Source organism: Buteo buteo, chromosome 17 (genome assembly GCF_964188355.1).
Source record: "Buteo buteo chromosome 17, bButBut1.hap1.1, whole genome shotgun sequence".
Lineage (NCBI taxonomy): Eukaryota > Metazoa > Chordata > Aves > Accipitriformes > Accipitridae > Buteo > Buteo buteo.
In genome coordinates, this window is record NC_134187.1 from 13702201 (window position 1) to 13722358 (window position 20158).

At 35.8% G+C, this 20158-nt stretch overlaps 1 protein-coding gene across 4 annotated transcripts in view; it reads left to right on the forward strand.

The window, feature by feature from the left end:
• NBAS (NBAS subunit of NRZ tethering complex) overlaps positions 1-20158 on the forward strand; it is a 196028-nt gene that overhangs the window by 104790 nt on the left and 71080 nt on the right. For all 4 annotated transcript variants that reach the window (XR_012653307.1, XM_075049114.1, XM_075049116.1 and 1 more), the window contains 2 exons: positions 12071-12300; positions 18643-18753. Coding sequence is in view for 3 of the 4 variants with exons in the window: in XM_075049114.1 (XP_074905215.1) it covers positions 12071-12300; positions 18643-18753 (341 nt within the window). In the remaining variant the exon portion in view is untranslated. The remainder of the gene's footprint in view (positions 1-12070; positions 12301-18642; positions 18754-20158) is intronic.

Consider the following 20158-nt stretch of genomic DNA (forward strand, 5'->3'; position numbering starts at 1 on the left):
TTCCAAAAATGATAGAGCTGTTCTTAAAGTCTTGAGGCAAGACTGTCCATGTATATTGCATTTTTCCCAGTCTCAGGATTTTTTTTTCATTCAAAAGCAAAAGCTCTTGACTATTGGAATCCAAGGGAATACAGAAAAAGACATCTTTTAAGTTTAACACTGTGAACCATTCTTGTTTCTCTGTTAGGGTTGTTAACAAAGTATTAGGATTTGCTACTACCGGATGCATATCTTGTACTATTTGATTTATTGTTCTAAGGTCTTGAACCAGCCTGTAATCTTTTCCATTAGCCTTTTTAACAGGCAAAATTGGGGTATTATATTTGGATTCACATTCTATTAACAATTTGTACTTTAGAAATTTTTGTATTATTGGTACTAACTCTTTCCGACTTTCCAGTTTTAGGGAGTATTGTTTAATTCTTACCGGACTCGATCCTGGCTTTAAATCAATTCTCACAGGCTCTGTTCTTTTGGATTTACCAGGAACTTCCTCAGCCCAGACGACTAGAATTACAGCATTATTTACTGTGACTGGTATGATCCTCTGCTTTCGGTGACCGTCCTGCAACAACAAAGCCACTGCTTCGATATGTTTAGTTTCTGGAATTAAAATTTTAATTTCTCCATTTTAACATTTAATTTCTGCCTCTAAATTCTCAAATAAATCTCTCCTTAGCAGGAGTTTAAGAGAAATTGTCACATACAAAAACTGTTGAGTGACCCATTGCTTTTTTAATTTCATTGTTAAAGATTTAAAAGGGTCTAGTTTCTCATTCACTTGTTGCACCAACACCACCAATTTCTTCAGAACTTAATTCTCCCTCTAAGGTATTTAAAGCTGAAAAGGTGACTCTAGTGTCAATTCAAATTCAATTTTCTGTTCTACCAGTTTAATTGTAACCAGAGGTTTTACTGGGAGACTCCCCTCTGGTCCTCTTCAGATACTTTCACTTAAAAAAAATCTACATATGGCCCTTTATTTCATTTACTCTCTTCTACAAAATAACATTAACTGTAATATAGTATTATAGCTTAAAGTTCCATTTGTTGGTCACTTTTCCTGATCTTCCAAAACATACAAGGGCCACCAATGATTATAATATTCAATCATTTGATTTTTATATAAGTCATTATGTAATTCACTCCAATGTGCCAACAAACATCCCAACAGAGATGTTTTTGGTATCTTTCCATCAGTAGATAAATTTCCCATACTCTTACTCTTAAATAATTTGGCTAATGTCATTATGTTTATATATCAGATACCAAATATCTATTAAATATACATATCAAATATCAAGTATCAAATGTCAATAATTAAATATCAAATGTCAAATACCAAACCAAGTATCAAGTACAAAGTTTCAAATACCAAATGCATGTATCAAATACCAGATATCAAACAAATGTAAATAACAATTGTTGCCAGGTAATGGAGTCCACCTGCTTGTCTAGGGCACGGACAGAACCGAATTCCCTAGGCAAGAGTCATAACCAATATCCCCTGGCAAGATTATTAATCAGCAAAATATACTCAGACTTAAAACTTCCAACCGCAGTCGGAAGCACCACAATTGTTGCCAGGTAATGGAGTCCACCTGTTTGTCTAGGGCACGGACAGAACCGAATTCCCTAGGCAAGAGTCATAACCAATATCCCCTGGCAAGATTATTAATCAGCAAAATATACTCAGACTTAAAACTTCCAACCGCAGTCGGAGGTACTACCTTTGAGAACTCTATAGCATATAGGTTCCCTTGTTCCCCAAAATTGTCCAACCCTGCAATAGCTTTCGCTTATGACTTACGGGCAGACGCCTAGGCTACTACACAAACGGGTACCCTCTCAGCCCCAACCCTGCGAAGCTTTCGCCGCGCCTTACGGGCAGGCTATCCAAACAAGTTTCAAAGAAGAAGTGCCTTACCCTTTTTCCAGGGAACGTTGCGAGGAGCTTTATGAGTCGAGAGCGATGGTTCTCCCCGAGAATCCCTCGGTGCCGGCCGGAGCTCGATCAACACTCGATCTCGTCCAGTCTCACTCGCAAGGTCCCATCTGGGTCGCCAAAACTGTTGCCGAAAACCGGAATAAAACTCCTTAACAGCAATGAGAAGTTAAGAAGCAGGCACTTCTTTATTGCAGCGCTGGGCACACAGGGGATCACTCCACCTAGTGTGTGCACCTGTCTGATTCAATCATGCAGGTTAAATACACACCTGTTATACATATTCACTAGATTTCTGGGAAATGCCATACATAATCATCAATTGTCCGATAAATCATTAGCATATGTAAATGTCCTTTTACGCAGGCGTGGTGAAGTCTCTGGTGGTCTTCAGAAGCCCTCTGGTGGTCTTCCATAGTCTTCCTCACCTTGTCCGATAGTTGACCTCTCTTATGTGATTCTGCGCAGTACGATCTTGCCATCATGCATTAGATTTACATAAAGTACATTCAATGTTAATTCTTACACTTAATGTTTCTAGTGATTGGCCCTCAATCACATCACCTCATCAATATTCGTATCTTATAACATTCATTGGTTAATCTTACTTAATTCCACTAACTGGAATCTTGATCAAAGTGGGGTTTCTAAGCAACAGAACTAAGGTCCATAACGATCTCTCTTAGTTTCTTAGGACAAAACACTACAAACTAACAAATCGGTCGAAGTTTCTATGGTTAACTAATTTTAGACAATACTTATTTTTTATGACTGTATACAGCACATTTTGTATGTTCCTAAGTTTCGATGACTACATTGCGAGCTTCAAACCCCTATATTCTACAGTCTTTACCTTTTGATCAAACCCAGCTTATATATAAAATTTTAACTTATGAGAATATTTGTAACAGCAATATAGGTAACTTTTCAGACAACGGTGAATTCCAATCAAGTGAGATAGTTGGCTCCTCCATCTCTTTGTTTTTTTGTGGTTTGGCTGTTTGGTGGTGGGGGTTTTTGGTTGTTTTGGGTTTGTTTGTTTTGTTTTTTTTTTTCATCTCGGAGACTTGAGGATAAATGCTAGATTGGCCTCTATAAATTTATCCTAAGAAGCTATTCATGAAAATGTACATCACAGTAAGAGAAGGTAGTCACCAAGAAAGTCATGCTTCTAATCAGAAGTGCTAGCAGTGCTCCTGGATTAGCGTGAAAAAATATTTGACTTCTGGTATTTTAATAAATGCCAGGGAAGAGGAAATTATGTGTTTTGTAGCTCATGGAATATTTAGTTTTCAAGCTTTAAATTAGAAAGATATAGAAATATTTGCATGTATCCAGCCAAGTAACTGTACAAATTGAAAGGATACAATATTGTACTTAAACTAAAACTGTATCATATTGGAATGAAGTTTTACAGTAGGAGTGTATGCTTGTCCCAAGGTCTGTATATGACTACAGCTGCTGCCATATAGATCAATATTAAAGACATATTCTAAAAGAATATATAGTAACATAATTTAGTCAAAAAGAAAGCACAATGATTTTTTTAGAGAAAAGGGAGATAGAAGGTTAGGATAATTACCTAAACTGTGACATTATTTACTGAGAGTAATGTGGACTGCAAATGGGAAATGAATTATGTACTATAAATTTAGTAGGCATTTCTCTCAAACTATGTAGTAATTTTCTATTTTCAGAGGTGTTCTTTCAGTTGACATTTTAACCTTTTATATATGATGTGTTAGTTCCACTAAAACAGCTGTCAGGTGAAATGATGAGATGAAGTTTTTCTACCTAAACCTGACTTGTCAATATCTTTCTCAATAAGAGAGAGTCTGTAAGAGAACACAAGATGGAAAAGAAACTATGAAAACATTTTCTCTTGGGACAAATTATTCCTCACTCTTGCTGGAATAGCTGATTGAAAACAAAGCAAAAAAGCATTTAAAACAGAGTACTAGGACAATTTGTTCAACTCTTTAGACACAAGTCATTTAACATAACTGTAGAAACAACTGCCTGGACAACTTTTCAAATTATTTTTATGTTTTATTACTTAACAGCAGTCTCTTGCGTTTTTGGGGGGTTTTGTTTGTTTGGTTTTGGTTTTGTTTTTTTTTTTTTTCTTGTCCTGCAGCAGTACTGTCTTCTATATTGGAAACCATGTTGATTTAACTTATTGTTTGAGCGTAAAGTCACTTCGTTGTCATTGTTTCTTCTGCTGCTGGCTATTAAAAGATCATATGTTACCTTTGTAACCAAGTTTCATCTGTTAGGAATTTACCTTAAAATATCTTCAGTAATAATTCAAGAGAATTTCTAGACTAACATGCAGATATTAACCTTCAATAGTCTATAAATACTACAGGTATCCTGGCTAACTATGTGATTTAATCTTGTGATGTGTGGCTGTTTGACCTTAAAACAAATTGTATAGGTGAAATCAAAGTTGTTAACTGCATTTTCTTCCCGGTTCTGAGTATTCTGATAATTATAGCCAGTGATTGTGGTACCTCTGCAAATAGTGTTAAAAAAATCCTGCAGAACATGGTTTTGTATAATAGGTGTTGTATACTGCTTAGCCCAATTCTAATACCATCTTTAGTGTAATTTCTGAAGCAGAAATAAAAATAGCAGTTAATATTATCTTAAGGTTGTGTGCTAGCAACACCTGATTCATAATTCAAATGTAACAGCTTAACTCTCAATCCTTTCTTACTCAATCTCTTCTGGGGGCTTTGTTGGCAGAAAATATTCCTGGGATTGTACTTATGTCATGTCTTTAATCATGCCAGCATCTTGGGCAACCTTTTGTCCTTACAAGATTCAGTTAGTTTCCAACCTAATGATCTTGACGTGGCAGTGGTGTATGCTGCCTTCCTATTCCAGGTGTTTCAGTTTTCAACCATTAAGTTTCAGCTTTGCTTATTCAAAACATATAACATTCCTTCAGTTAAAAAAACCCAACAAACCCAACAAAAAAAACCCAACACAAAGAGATGGTTTGTTCTTTTTAGACTCCAGTTTTGAAATGTTGTAATTTTCCAGACTTCTATAGATTTTGTATTCTCAACGTATTTCTGTTCATAAAGCAACAAAGCACATTTGCATGAAATGTCATTTATGATCATATGTGTGCAGTTTAAATTGTTATCGTAGGTCCTTATTGCCTGATAGTGCAAGAAAGCAGGACTTTGGAAATAAAATTAATTAGTTCCAATTTCATTGAAATTGTGAGTCCTTATTTACAAACCATTTACCTGTGTTTTCATGTTCCTCTTGTAATTCACTGACTTGATTTGGCTGGCTTTTTTGTTATGAATTAGTTTTTTCTAATTTCACTGCAAATGTACATATTTGCTTCTCACTAACTTCCCTGGAAATTCAAATAAACCTTTAAAGTTAGTACTAGCTTTACTCATACACAGACTAGGACTGTGAAGCCCTCAGTCACCTATGTAATATGCATTTTGTATAACGTGTTACAAGTTGTGTCTGTATAACCTATAAGTTTGGGAGTGTTTTAAACTTGGCCACTTTAAGTGAGAGCTAATGGTATTGGGTTTTAAACCATGATCCAGGAGCATTTGTTGTATACAGCCACTCATCTGGAATTTGTTTTACTATTGTCTGAACGTGTAAGACCTACCTATAATAGGTTTGATAATTGAGGATGTATTGCTCAGCTCATCTTTGCTTATTTTTTTTTTTCTGTTAGTTTGTGCAACTTTATTCTGATGCGTCTTGTAGCTTATAAAAGGTATTCTAGTTGACTTGGTGTGGTTTCACTGGTGGGTGATGGGATTTGCTGCTTCCTGTATTCATTTAAAAAATGGTTGTGAAAGCTGAACCTGAGCAAATCAGTGTTGTCACCCAACAATATACGTAGCTGCAGCAGTGGGAGGACAAAGGAAGTTGAGGTATCCTTGCACTTGAGTGATGTGACAGTACAGGTTTTATTTCTGAGACGTTCTAGTCTTCCCTCTCAGCCATACACTTTATCTTTTGCTTTGAGCAGATCAGACGTGAGACAGCTGTGATCTGAAAGGTAGACCACCCCAAATTCATATGGTGCTGTGTCGTAAGTTAATGTACTCTTGACTCACAGCGTGACAACACACTCACTTGAGGACAAGTGTCATTGTTTTAATTAATGAAAGGCTGTCCTGTGGAGGGATGGATTTTACTGCTTGAGTCAACAGACAAGTTCAGGATTTTACTTCTTGAGTGAACTGTTTCTTTCCTGTAAATCTTTTTTTCTGCTTCGGTATGTGAGGAAAAGTTTCACCTATTCATGATTCTCTTCTTTATTTTTCTTTTCTTTTTTCTTTTTTCTTTTCTCTTCTCTTTTCTTTTCTTTTTTTTTCTTTTCTCTTTTCTTTTCTTTTCTTTTCTTTTCTTTTCTTTTCTTTTCTTTTCTTTTCTTTTCTTTTCTTTTCTTTTCTTTTCTTTTCTTTTCTTTTCTTTTCTTTTCTTTTCTTTTCTTTTCTTTTCTTTTCGCCTCCCCATCCATCAAATTTATAGCACATTGAATCTCTTGCTACAAGGATTGTGGCAGTTGCTACAAGGGTTAGGGAGAGCTCTCCTCTCCTCCTTGAAATGTAAGTGCTTCCCAGAGGTGTAGTTTGGTTCCTTAGAAGTGCTGGAGCTGGGCAACAACTAGAGGTGGGATAGTGATCCAAGGGCAGCTGTGTCTGCAGCAGGAATTTATACCCTGATCCTTGGTGTCTCTTGCCTTGCTCATGTGCTGTCATCTGCTAGTTTTGCTAACCTTTAGGGTTTTGTTTGCTGTATGTATCTTCCTCTGTAGAATGATCTCTTTCATAGGATCATTTAAAATGGTTTAGAGCAAATCCAGTGTTAGAAGAATCTGGGCACATCTTACCATGTCCTCTGCCTTCCTGTTCGAATTCCTGTGGCTCACTGCAGTCACAGCTTTTGACCATTACCAGAAGATTACAGTTCAAAAGGTGATGGAAGTGTTTTGCAACTGCAGTCCCCAAAAGTCCACAACATCTTGTATGTATTCAGGGCGATTATGAGTGGATTAGCCTCGATGATCTAAGCAGCTTTTCCCATCAGTGTTCCTAGTAATTTCTGTGTTACAGTCTGAAGATCATTCACATTAAAAACAAAACTAAAAGAATAATACTCCTTTTTAGAACAATTGGAAATATTCTTTGTCTTAAAAGAAGTAAACAAGCTAAATAGTTTTACAATGATCTAATATTATCTCAATGATGTGTTTACAGTAGAGCTTTTTATTATTTATTTATCTTCCCATAGCTGTAAAATTGTTGCCACTTCCTGAGCAGGAGAGGAACAGGAGAAAAACTGACTCAGATTCTTTTTTTTTTTTCCTGATGTGTATGGCTGAATTAAATCTTTTAAAGAGATTTGAAAGAAAAAAGAAATACCAGCTTGCGAGGGGAAGAAAAAAAATAAAATTAAAGATTATTCTACAGTTCGGGGTGAACAAATTCCAAGATCAAAATCTCTTATCTCTTTTTAAAACCAGTGTTGCTTTTATAATATCGCAGTGGCATATAGATTCTGAAGGGCTTCACAGGTGTGTCTCCCAGAGGATGGGCAAAGAGAAATACTGCTTTAAAACATCTAGTCAGGTGGACCCTGATCCCCAGCTGAGGTTTACTGGTAATGACCGGTGGTGCAATATTGACAGTAACTTGTCCTGATCTGTGCTGAGTAAATCACATCTAATAGCATGAAATAAAATTAACTTTATGCTGAAGTGATGGGTGCTTTTTTCTTTTCTCTCTCTTTTTTTTTCCTCCCAATTCCCAAGCAAAGCCTATGCCAGATTGTTTCACTGTTGCCAAGACAACATTGTTATAGCACAACACATAGTACTAGCCCAATAGATGAGTAAAATACATTGGCAGGTAGTTCATGAGGGATTTACCTTGGCACTGCTAGGGAGGCTCATGAGTTAAGGGTGTAATACACTTGGTTCAGCTCTTGTGACTAATCTGGAAACTTACCCTAAGTTTGCTGCTGTGTTTGTATGTAAAATAATGTCTGTCTCGAAGTACTGGAGGAGATTTATCTGGCAAAGTGGGGAGTTTCTGAAAGACTCTGAAAAGCCAACAGAGATAATAGTGTAGTAGCAGTTTGGGGTTTTTTGGTGGGTTTTTTTGACAGATATCATAAAAAAGAGCACAAGTTGAATACGATTTCTTATCAGTTACCTGTCTGTCGAGTTTGTTTCTATTTACATGAACTGCAGTAGAGATTTTTTTTTTAAGTGCCTGTTACAATTTTAAGAAAGTAAAAGAATTTGTAAACCCTACGAATGCTGCAGTAAGAGTTAGCCTTTACTGATGTTGCTAATTTTCTTTATGGCCAGCTACTATTACTAGCTAGTTATTATGTTCTTTTCAATTAAAAACTATTAAGACTTTTTTTGAATACTGGCAATACAGCTATAATGGTCTTTCTGTATTAGCGTTTGTTAGAACAAGCATCACGTCTAATTGAACTAGGTATCTAATGGGTGTAGAAATATTTGCGCTTATTTTCTTAAAAAACTTGTATTATTAAAAATGTGAAAATGTTGAAGAATGAATACTTAAAATTATGAAATACAAGTTCTACATAGCTTGATACCAAACACTTTAGCTTTTATGGTTTTTTTTCATTGAGCTTGTGTTCAATGCCTAATAAATACTGTGCAAGCAGCACTGTTATTTAAGAAAACATTTTAAATCTATAGAAGGATGACAAATCTGAGAGGAGCAAAACTGTGTGTCATTCCGGTAAATGAGTTTTGCAAGCAACTGTAATTTGGGAAAGATTGTTTTTTATAGATTAAAAAACACGCTAGAAAGTCTCACATCAGATACTGATATAGGTTCTTGTATGAAGCAGGTTGTGAGATTTCTCTAAACTAATTTTTGTTTCACATGCTCTGATAGTTTGGAGCAAGGTTTTGTAAGGGGTAAAAGAGGACAACGCTTGATTGAAAGATTTTTGGTGGTGAAGCGTTCAACACAATCCTTGGCAACTGCTTGCGATAAAAGAAACCAAAAAGCAACTTGTGTTTTCTTTAATCTGAATGTGTATATGTTGATTTACCAGCTATCAGATCTTATACTTTAATCTCGTATATTGACGAGTTTGATGCACTTTTCTGCCTTACATATGTATGGATATACATACATGGGTATATATACAGTGTATGATTCTATTGTTCTAACTCTGTAGTTAATAAGCTCAATAGATACTAAGATATTATTTCTAAAGACATTATTTGTATATTAGTATAAGATACGTTTCTTAAATCCTCTAACTAATTTTTGTGATACTTTTCAGAGCCATCCCTTTTATAACATATTTCAGAACTTCAAAACCCAGAAAGGAACCTAGTAGTGGGAATTAGTTATCGTGGATACAAACATTTATGTAACTTTTTTTGTTTCTTGTTCCTCCTGTGTATGTCCAAGGATCACATTGATCCTTTAAACAACATGCACATCAGATTATCTTCCACTTCCTTCTCTTTCCCTCCTTGTAACAGTTTGTCATCGTTATTATTTGTTGTGGTACTACTGTATCACATAGTGGTCCCTGATCCAGGTTTTTAAATTTTATTTTTATTATAACCTGGTAGCAAAACAAGAGTAGAAGAGGTTCAGATAAGAAAAACAATGAAACAGTCCTGACCAATTTGATAAAGAGCTGTCCTGGTGCAACTGCATATTTATAGCATCTTTGTAGGTATTATTTGGCAAAAGTATTAGCTGGAAAATGATTAAGCTGATTAGATACTGTTAAGGTGTTCTTTTGAAGCATAAACAGGCTGCATGGAAGAATGTACACAGATGCTTTTAGGGAAATGTAACAAATGGGGAATAAAGGTTGGCACTAGTGATAGATGTCATTTGAGAGGGTGACAACTTGGTCAGAATATTATGATTGGAAGTGGCAGATTATTATTTTTTAGAAGGAATTTCACATTTAAATATAGTTATTGCCCAATGTATTGAAGACAACAGTGGACCAAAACTTAAGTGGTTTTAATCTACCTTTAATCTACCTGTCTTAGTAATTAGTATTATTTTAACTTATTGTTGTAAATACGCAAGTTTAGTTCTGCCTTATGGTGAAAAATTACGTGCTATTCAGGAAACTTATTAAAAATGTTATCTTTTCACCTTCAGAAGCTATTTCTCGAGGAAAAGTTCTGGCGTATTTGTTTGAAAATACTTTCAAGATTGTCTTTGTGTACTTTATGAACGATCTGGTGGGCTGTGCACTGGAATAAGAGTGTTGACACTGGATTCTACTTTCCTTAATGGAGAGAGGGGAAATCTAGCAAAAGAGAGCAAATTTACCCTCGTAGGTTGTCAGAGGGACCTGCCTTTCTCAGTGGACTGTACAGAGGATTTAGGCAATTATGTTAAACAGGTTTCCTCATCTTGCTCTGACTTTCCCTGTCTCCATGCTCTGTTTTCTAGTGTTATCACCCAAACTGAGATACCAGGGTACATAATAAGCAGTGTATTGGTTTCCAGCTGATACAATTTATTGTAGAGGCACAGCTCTGCTTGCCTATCTCTCTTCTGAGGTTTTATTATTCTGTTACCAATCTCCTAAGCAACCTTGAAAGAACTAGTGATGTTGTTTATAAAATCAATGAGTTTGCAGTGTTTAGAGGGCTTCAGAAAAATATCATGTGGAGAGGAAAAAGGATGCCCTGTAGCATTTAATATGACTTGGTGAGCAGGCTGTAAGCTAAGACTTGAAAAGAAAAAAATAATAATAATAAAAAAAAAATCAATTTAGAACAACCAGCAAGTCATAGAAAAAAATCAAGCATGCCTCAAAGTTCAAATATTTGGTGCATGTTTTACCCTGCTGTGTGCTCTAGTTAATGTTCATAAGTTTAGTTTCTAATTTAGCAGAATCATTCTGTAATAAAAGTATATTTGTCCAGTACACTCAATATTTTTGAAACCACAGCAATTAAATCAACTGTTTCTTTTAGATAATATTTCAACTACAGTTGGCATCCCCAGGTATTTTTTGGTGGCTCTTTTGGTGGCACTCCTTCCTCAGTGGGTGCTGCACAGAAGTCATGGTGCTTCTTTACGGCATTGTGCTGCTGGTGGCCTCGTTTTTCATGGAAGAGAGAAAACAAGGTATTGAGTGTGCTGAGTGATTACATATTGCACACAGCTGTATTCAAGTGGAGGTGCCTAAACATAGCACTGTCCAGGTCTTGAGGCAATTGGGAACTCTCTACAGTACATGTGTTCCTTCTTAATTTCAGATATTCAGACATTCAGACTGGATTCGTTTCATGTTCCAGATTTGTTGCTTTGCTGTGTGGGTTTTTGACTACAGAAGTTAATAGTTGATTAAATATGCGCTTGATGCATAATTTTAACACAGAAAAGTAAGTTTTATTTGTGAGGAAGGTATTTTGAAAACAAAGGTTGTCCCAATCCTTGGATGATCAATGTTTAATTATTTGAAGATTTCAGAGTGTAGGTAATGCCTCATGTGTAATTTGCAGATCCTGCAACACTTCTTCTTCTTCTTTGAAAGTATCAGTGCTCAACACTTAAAATGCTAAGCTATTCCTTTTATCCGTTCTGTATAATAGAAGTCTATCAGCAATTCAGTAACAAAAAAAACCCAGTTTGTAATATTGCTTCCATTCTTATTTTTTGAGATAGAGTCTCTGTTTTAGAGTAGACTTACTTGTAGTGTTTGTAATTGAGGTGAGATTTGGTAAGTTTTCTTTGATTTGTTGAAGTGTTTTACCAGCCAGTTGCCTAGTTTAATGATAATAAAAATGAAAGTATTAATTACAAATAAATTCAGTCATAATGAAGTACTTGTTACTCTTAATTTGGCTAGGTAAGTTTGTTTGAATTTTTGTAGCATATGGACTAGTCTAAAACATTCCAACAGGATAAATTTTAACTTCATAGCAAATAGCCCTTACAGAAGATTTCGAATTCTGTTGTACTTATAAATTCTCGGAAATGGAAACAAATATTTCAGTTCTGAGCACAGGGATCAATTATAAAATGGTAATTTTTTTTTTTGCAGAAATTTACAGGGCTTTTTTTAGTTTGTTGTCAATTTTTTTCACAGGCTGATCCAAAAGAGTTGATTCAGATGGTCACAAAGCATGTTAGTCAGTATGGCTATACAGACTGGCCTGAAGAAATCACAACTTTGATAAATCAGCTGCATTACTACAATGAGCGACTACTGGATTTCACTCAAGCTCAGATTCTGCAAGGACTTGGCAAGGGAGTGGATGTGCAGAGGTTTACAGCAGATGGACAGTACAAGAGAGAAACAATACTAGGATTGGCAGAGTAAGTAATGTTTATTATGTTTATTTGCTTTGTTTTAAAACGGAATTACTTTAAGCTTTAATCGGGAAAGTAAATTGAGTGCTGACCTTTAGGAGGAATAAGTTACCAGATGCTTTAGACATTTACACTGTGATGCTGCTACAATTAGAGCCTTTTCTGTTCAACTACTTCACTTAAATGAAATGTTGCTCAAATAAATGAATTGATAAATTTTAAGGGAAGATGTAACTCTTTGTTTATTAACTGCTAGTATTAAAGTTAATCAGGGATGAATGAAATCAGAGCATAGGTAGAGGTCTGATCTTTTCCTTTTCTGTCCTGTAAACCTGCTCTAGCAATCTATTAGGGTATGCCCAAGCATCAAAGTTTGTAATGAACTATAGTTTAAAACAAAAAAAAACAAGAAAGGTTAATAAACTGTACTTGATTTTTAATAATTTAGTTAAAGCTGATGTATATTACAATATTTTTCCCCTGTAGTCATTTGGAAGTACTGGAGCTTTCACTGCACATGTTCTGATACTTAGAATGCTTTTGTCTCACATTTCAGTTACCCAAAATAGAAAAAAAGGAAGATACAGGGTAGTACTGTCATTTCATTTTAAATGCACCTTTAATCAACATCTGCATGCAGCTACTTTAAGCTGTGAACAAGTCATGAATATGCTTGAACTCTATATGTTTTGAAGACAATCACAGTTCAATAGCTTCTAGATTGTCAAAGTTCTGTGCAATAAGAAGCTTTTAATATCATTTGTAACCTAAATTTCAACTACTCTGTTAATAAAGCTTTTGAAGAGCATATTTAGATGTTTACAGTCTTCCATGTATGTAGCTACTCATAGCTACAATTCCAATAGAAATTTATTAGTACAAAAACATTGACATGGAATGCAGAATAAGAATAGTAGTATAACCTCAGGTTTTGAGCACTAAGCTGCTGCTTTGCATCTGTAAATCCATACCTGCATTGATTTTGGCACTGCATTCATGAAAATAGCTTTTAAGCATTTTTTAATGTTTCCATTGGAGTTATATGTTTTGTATATATTGCTCATTGAGCACATATCGTATCAGTAGTGTGTCCCTAGGTGAATGTTACATCTTGGTTATCTACAGTAACTTCAATACAAAAATCCTTCTGTTATTACAGATACTTATTTTAGATGCAGCATGCTTGCTTACATTCTCATCCAAGAGTCCTTTAGATATTGTCTTTCATAAAAATAAAGTAAAACTGAAGAGAAAGTTCCTTACAATAAGTAGGATTGAAACACAGTATGAAAGGGTTAGTAAAAATGAGGCTTCATATCATGCGGATGAGAGTGGTAGTCCCATATTAGGCAGTTGCAAAGATCCAACTAGTTACTTGTCCAGCTTGCAGCTTCCTTGCTTTAATCTTCTCAGCTGACTCCTAATCTGCATTTTCTAATGAAAACAATGTGCAAATTTGATATAATTTTGTAGCATATTTTTTCTTATTTTTTGAATTATCACTAAGTGCCTCATGTTTTCAATCTTTTATGAAGTGCTGCTTGCAGGAGCAACACCTGCAAGAGATAGTATCTTATTTACAAAACAGCTTGGTACGAGAATGAGGAATTTGTAAAACTAATTAACAAATTGTCAATTTTGTCTTCCATATTTAGTGTATTGTGATTAGAGCTTGTTATGCATTATTTATCAAATATTTCAAGATCTGGGTGCCTCACAGACTTAATCAAGGATAGTTCTCAAGCAGTTAACTATTTATTTGGGCAAAATAGAGCCAGAATGTATCTGGAAGGGAATCAGGGAAACCAGAGTAAGACTGAATGCGAATTCCTGAGTGTAGTCCCATATAGCTTCAGGCCAACTATGGTGTATAAGGTTTCTAAATCATTCTTTTACTTAAGACCAGTTTTTGGGTGGCTGGTGGGGTTTTTTGGTTTTTTTGTTTGTGTGTTGTTTTTTTTTTTCATTCACCTACTCTGAGGCCTTCAGGCCTTCACTACTTCTCTTAAGAAGTTGAAATCTGCAGTTGATTTTAATGATGTAGTACCAATTTCTTCCTTGTTTGATGTCACCAATCTGAAATACTTATTTTGGATTTTCAGAAAAATTGTGCAATTACCAAGCAATCTGAATTTCATAACTTAGCTTGTGCTTATTGGGTTCTCAGAATGGTTTTGGTGCATATGAACTAGGTCCCTTTGCAGAAGACTAAACCAAAAAGTCCTGTATAAAACCACTTCAAATGTACTTCAGTTCTTACTAGTGACATTAGGTCCTGAACCATTGTGTATGCTTTTGCTATGCTGCTCTGCTCTATTGCCAGTGTAGACACAACCCTTTCTCCCTGATACATTGCTGCTGCAGCACTTAAACAGCCGTAGCCTTCCATCTCATTTTCCTGCTTCAAACATGAGAGGAAACTAAAGGCTAATCTTCATTTCACTTCCCTAAGTTGGATTTTTTAAAAAAACATTTTTTGAGGATGGGCAACTGGAAAAGTGGATCTCATTTCCCTTTATTATGATTAAATCCAGTGGTGGTTCTAATGCTTTGTAGCTGATTGATGTCAACCGAAAATGTTAAAGACAGCAATTGCAAGCAAACACATGCACATGTATGGTACGACAGAGGTTTGAGAGAACAAGATGGAAAAAAACCCTAGAATTGTTCTGAGCTGCCAAATGTTTATTTCTGTGAGCTTGAAGATACTCAGCAAAATCCCAGCTGAATGCTACTGCACAGGCATGTTTTTCGATACTTTGGAAATATGTGCTAGCACACAGGCAGGGTGGCCAAGAACCATCCACAAGAACTGCTTGACTTTGTTTTTGCACCAGTCTTGGTGCAATAGCACACAACGAAGTACATCCAAACTGTGTCTGCACTGGAGCCTTCAGTGGGCCTTTCTCTTGCAGTCCTTGGGCTCACAGGGACAGGGCTGCGCATGAAAAGGGGCATGTAAAGGAAAGTTAAAAGGTCCTTTACAAGGTGATGACCATTCTTCAGCTTTTCATTGTGTAACAACTACTTGTTCTTGTCCTGTCACTGTTATCCTGACAACGAATAGCTTGTTACTGTTGTTCATTTATACCGTATCATTTCCTTAAACCTCCATTGCCTTATGCTGCCACTGCATGCCACTCTTACGACAAAAAAGACAGGATTTTGGTAAGGTTTATAAAGTGCTAGGGGGAATGGATCCACTAGCTCCAAGAGCCACTCCTGATTTGTATGATTGAGTTACTGTGCAACTAAAGCATCCATATCATCTTCTTTCACTGAATCACGGAGTCACAGAATGGTTGACGTTGGAAGGGACCTCGGGAGGGCATCTGGTCCAGCCCCCCTGCTCAAGCAGGGCCACCTAGAGCCAGTTGCCAGGGACCATGTGCAGGCAGCTTCTGAATAACTCCAAGGATGGAGACTCCATAGCCTCCCCGGGCAACCTGTTCCAGTGTTTCATCACCCTCACAGTGCAAAAGTGTTTCCTGATGTTCAGGCAGATCCTCCTGTGTTTCAGTTTGTGCGCACTGCCTCTGGTCCTGTCACTGGGCACCACTGAAAAGAGCCTGGCCTCATCCTCCCTGCACCCTCCCTTCAGGTATTTACATATACTGATGAGATCCCCTTGAGCCTTCTCTTCTCCAGGCTGAACAGTCCCAGCTCTCTGAGCCTTTCCTCGTAGAAGAGCTGCTCCAGTCCCTTCATCATCTTCGTGGCCCTTCACTGGACTCTTTCCAGTAGCTCCATTGTTCATTTTAGAACTGCTCAGTTCATTTCAGAAGCTGTTGTAGTATTTACTTTTTAAGCAGAGGGTTTTTAGGTCATGCCTAAAGATCATCTTTTCCTTCTATCAAGACATTCTGTATCTGAATTGATGACACAAAGAAAGTAATATATCGTACTTTTTTTTTTTTAATTATTGAAAGTATGGAGATCAGGGTTGAGGACTAGCCTGCAGAATGCTGCCATTAACCTCATCACCTCCAGTGTACCTTTTCCCAAATACCTTGTTATCTTCCCCTTAGTCAGTGGCATACTTGCTGTGCAGTTCTTGCATCAATCTTCACCTTCACTTTAACTAGTAATCCCATTGTGGTCAGTATATCAAATGATTTCTGAAAAATGTGAAGGAATATTAAGTTTACATGTGTTGTGATTTGGTAACAGGTGTTGTGTGTCCCTGGTTAAAAAAAGATCTGCTTTTATGTACTGAATGACAACCTGCACAAACTATGGCTACTAATCTGGAATTTACAATGTAGTGTTGTCATGGCACTTCTTAATGTCAAAAAATAGAATAGAGCATCTGCCTCTAAAAGATTAGATGACTTTTACTGCGTATTTTTGGAAAAGTTTAGATTATTGTCCTCTTATACATACATCATTGCTTGCTGGGTTAAAAATTTTTCTGTTTGCATTGAAGTATTGAGTCTAGTTGCAAGAGGTTGCGTATAGGAAGCCTTGCTGTGCTGGAAAATCAGAGGGAAGGTGCCATGGCCATTGGAACAGAAGAGACAGGATAGTGTGGGGGATTTTTTTTTTCTTTTTCCTCTTTTCTTCTTAAATATATTTCAATAAATACTTTTATTTATCTTAAAATATATTTCTTTCTTTTAATTTTAATGCTTGTGTTCTGCCTCCTATACTTTGCATACACGTTATTCCATGTAAAGTGCCTAATACTTTTCACGGGTTGTCATAACTAAGAATTATTACAAGAGGTTTGTGGATTTTTTGCTTTTTGGGAGTCTTTTGTTTGTGTGTGTGGTTTTTGGTTTGTTTTTGTTTTTGTTTTTTAACTATTGGAGCAATAGTTTAATGCAAAGGCTATTCTGATAGCTGATTGCGAAAATTTTTCAGCATTATATTCTTTCTTGACATTTTGCTTTTCTACTCTGCGTTGTGTATCTTATTTTAATTCTCCAATATCTGTAGCAACTATCACAGCAGAATGTAATGATATGTTGGATTGAGCGTGTAAAAATCACAATTAAGGTACATGGATATGTCAGCTGTTCACCTGGGGTGGCAAGAAAGTCAGACTCCAGCTGTAGGCCTTGTTTAGCGTAGATCAAGATATGGTATAGATCTCCATTTGTAAATGACAAAAAAAGAACTGGGAGGATATGCTCTTTAATCTGTAGGTTTTTTTCTGCTTTCCTTTTAATATCATACATGGGTCATGATGATGGTATAGAAAATGTACTAAAAGTTCTTGTTGCTCCACAAAGTGCCCCCTGCCCCCCCAGGATTGTAGAAAACAATGTAAATAATCTAAGGAAGGTGTTAAACATAATATGATAAGGTCACTCAAGTTTATGGAGTTAACATGAGTCTTATATTAATACAATTTGTAAACTAATTTACTGACAGCTGCAATTATATTTTGTAATAATTCATGTTGTGTAAGACTTTTTTCCTTAGTCCCACATGACTTTTTAATTAAAGAATCTAAAACAATATGGTCAGCAGTATTCACATTAAATGCATTTTTTTAAAAAGTTGTTCATGACAGGTTTATTAGGATGTAATTACAAACAAATAGTATTTTTCTTGGAATTATCCTGGAGAAAAAAAAACAAACCCCAAGCATCAGCCTTAGTAGTATTGCTCCTATACCAGCCTAAAACCAAGAACCACGTGTCTACTTGAGCCATACTAACTTCAGTGGATTAATAAAAATTAATATGAAGTTAACTTCAGTCTTTGATCACTTAACAGATTCTCTATCTTTTGTTTTGTTAAACAGTTTTTAGTATTTCTAGGACATCTACAGAGTGAAGCTCGACATCTTTGCACCTTCTTTTAGTCTGCAAATACTAAGAGTGTTTCTGTCTGTGAACTTCTAAGGAAGAGCTTTGAGGACCCACATACCAGTTGTGCTAAAACACTATAGGTGTTGCAACTAAATCAAATAAATGCTCACTGTGACACGTTACGTCCTTTATCACTTTGTAATTGAAATGAAATGAAAACTGAGGTTTTTGCTTTAGCACAAAGTTCAAGCAGAAACTGTCATTGAGAACCAAAGCTTATGTGGTGTAGGTGCCTGTCTTTGGAATAGCTCTGTAGTCTGATTTTTTTGTTTGTTAGGGTGGGGGGGGGAGGTGGGGGCTATTTTTTTTCCTTTTTTTTTTTTTCCCCCTAAATGGAGCACTGAGTATAAGCAAATGCAAGAGGATGTACTTTGTGTCTATTTAACAGTGATTCTAGTTTCTTGGTTTATGAAAAATAAATTTAAAAAGAAATCATTACTTTTTTAGTGTAAATATTTATTTTCATGTCGTGTCTCTAGTGGCTTAGTGTAACTTCTCTGTGTTTTCTTTTATGTTTTTTCTCTATAAGAACACTTGAAGAAAATGTCTACAAGATTGCTGTTTCTTTGGCTCAGCGATACAATGTTCCACTTTGGGAAGTTTATATGACCCATCTGGAATTTTTATTCACTGACAGTGGGTAAGTTGTCTCCCCTGCAAATGCACATACAATTCTGTTACAAAAAAATATGTGCTAACCTATGAGAAAGTTGAAGTATATTGTGGGTAGAGTTTGGTTTCTGTTTTAATATTTCTTGTGCTATGATAGTTTGGGAATTTTTGTCTTTTCCATGTGATGCTTCTGTAACCAGCCATGAAAACAGGTGTTACAAGCAAGGATAAAATCCCATATGTGTCTTATTGTTCTTCTAAGTATTCAGGGACTTTTGTTTCAGTGTTTAGGTTTCCAAGGCTTTGAATGCTTAGTGCTCTCTTCCCACAGGAAACTACCTTGTAGTTATTTTTACAGTTCCTTGGAATATGTCCTGAACCTTGATAGTTTTTTATATAATTATTTATTTTTTAAAAAGTTTTGCTATTTATTGATCTCTCTTCTACATAGTAGCAAAGGAAGTAAATATATTGGAGTTTCTCATTTACATAATTCATCTATTCATTTCAGTTGCAGTTTTTTATAGAAGCACTTTTTTTACAATACTTCTTTGGAACTGTTCTACCCTACAAGATTATGGCAGACCAGACCTGGCATTAGTGGGGGGCATGAGGGTAGGGATACTTTTCAGTTTTCGTTTCTATTCCAGAATTGGTTCCAGGGCCTTTTTTGGTTGTTTTTTTTGGTTGGGTTTGGTTTTGTTTTGGTTTTTTTTAAACATAGACATCTTGTCAGTCACACAAGTACTTTTTACCCACTGAAAGATGAATAAACCCATTCGCTGAAAGACTAAGCTACTTGCCTGAGTACTGCATTCAGATGACAGTGATGTAGACCCCCCTGTGTAATACAGCAGATCATCTACTGTTCTGACAGACATGATCAATTTAGTCTTGTTTGTTTCTAATTTTAAATTGTGAAAGCAGCTTTACCTTGCAGCAATATTTGTATCTCTCTTAACATTAACTATTAATTAAAAAGCATTAAAACATTTTATAAAACATGAGGCATAAAAAGCAAAGCCTGATAGATGTTGGTGCAAGATCTGAGAAGATGAAATAACATTCTGAGACTTTCTTTGTTTCCTCCAGAAAACAGAGAAGTCATACCCTCTAAATTTTGATGCTACTAAATTATTTAGTGCTTTAAACAAAATAGACAGTCAGGATATAAACATGGCAACACTGGGCTGAATGTGAAAGAGCCAGCTGACTTCTCTGGGACTAGAATATTACCTAAGGTATTTTGCAACAGTTTTCTATCATATTCTTTATTCTTGTCCGCCATGAGTTAGTATTCATAGAATTCTGAAATCATTGAAGTACAAAGTAACAACCTTTTCCCTAATGAAATTCAGAAAAGTCTTGAAAATTGAAGTATAATAGCATAATATGCTGCTGAGCATGTTTTTGTTGTATCATAATCTCATTTT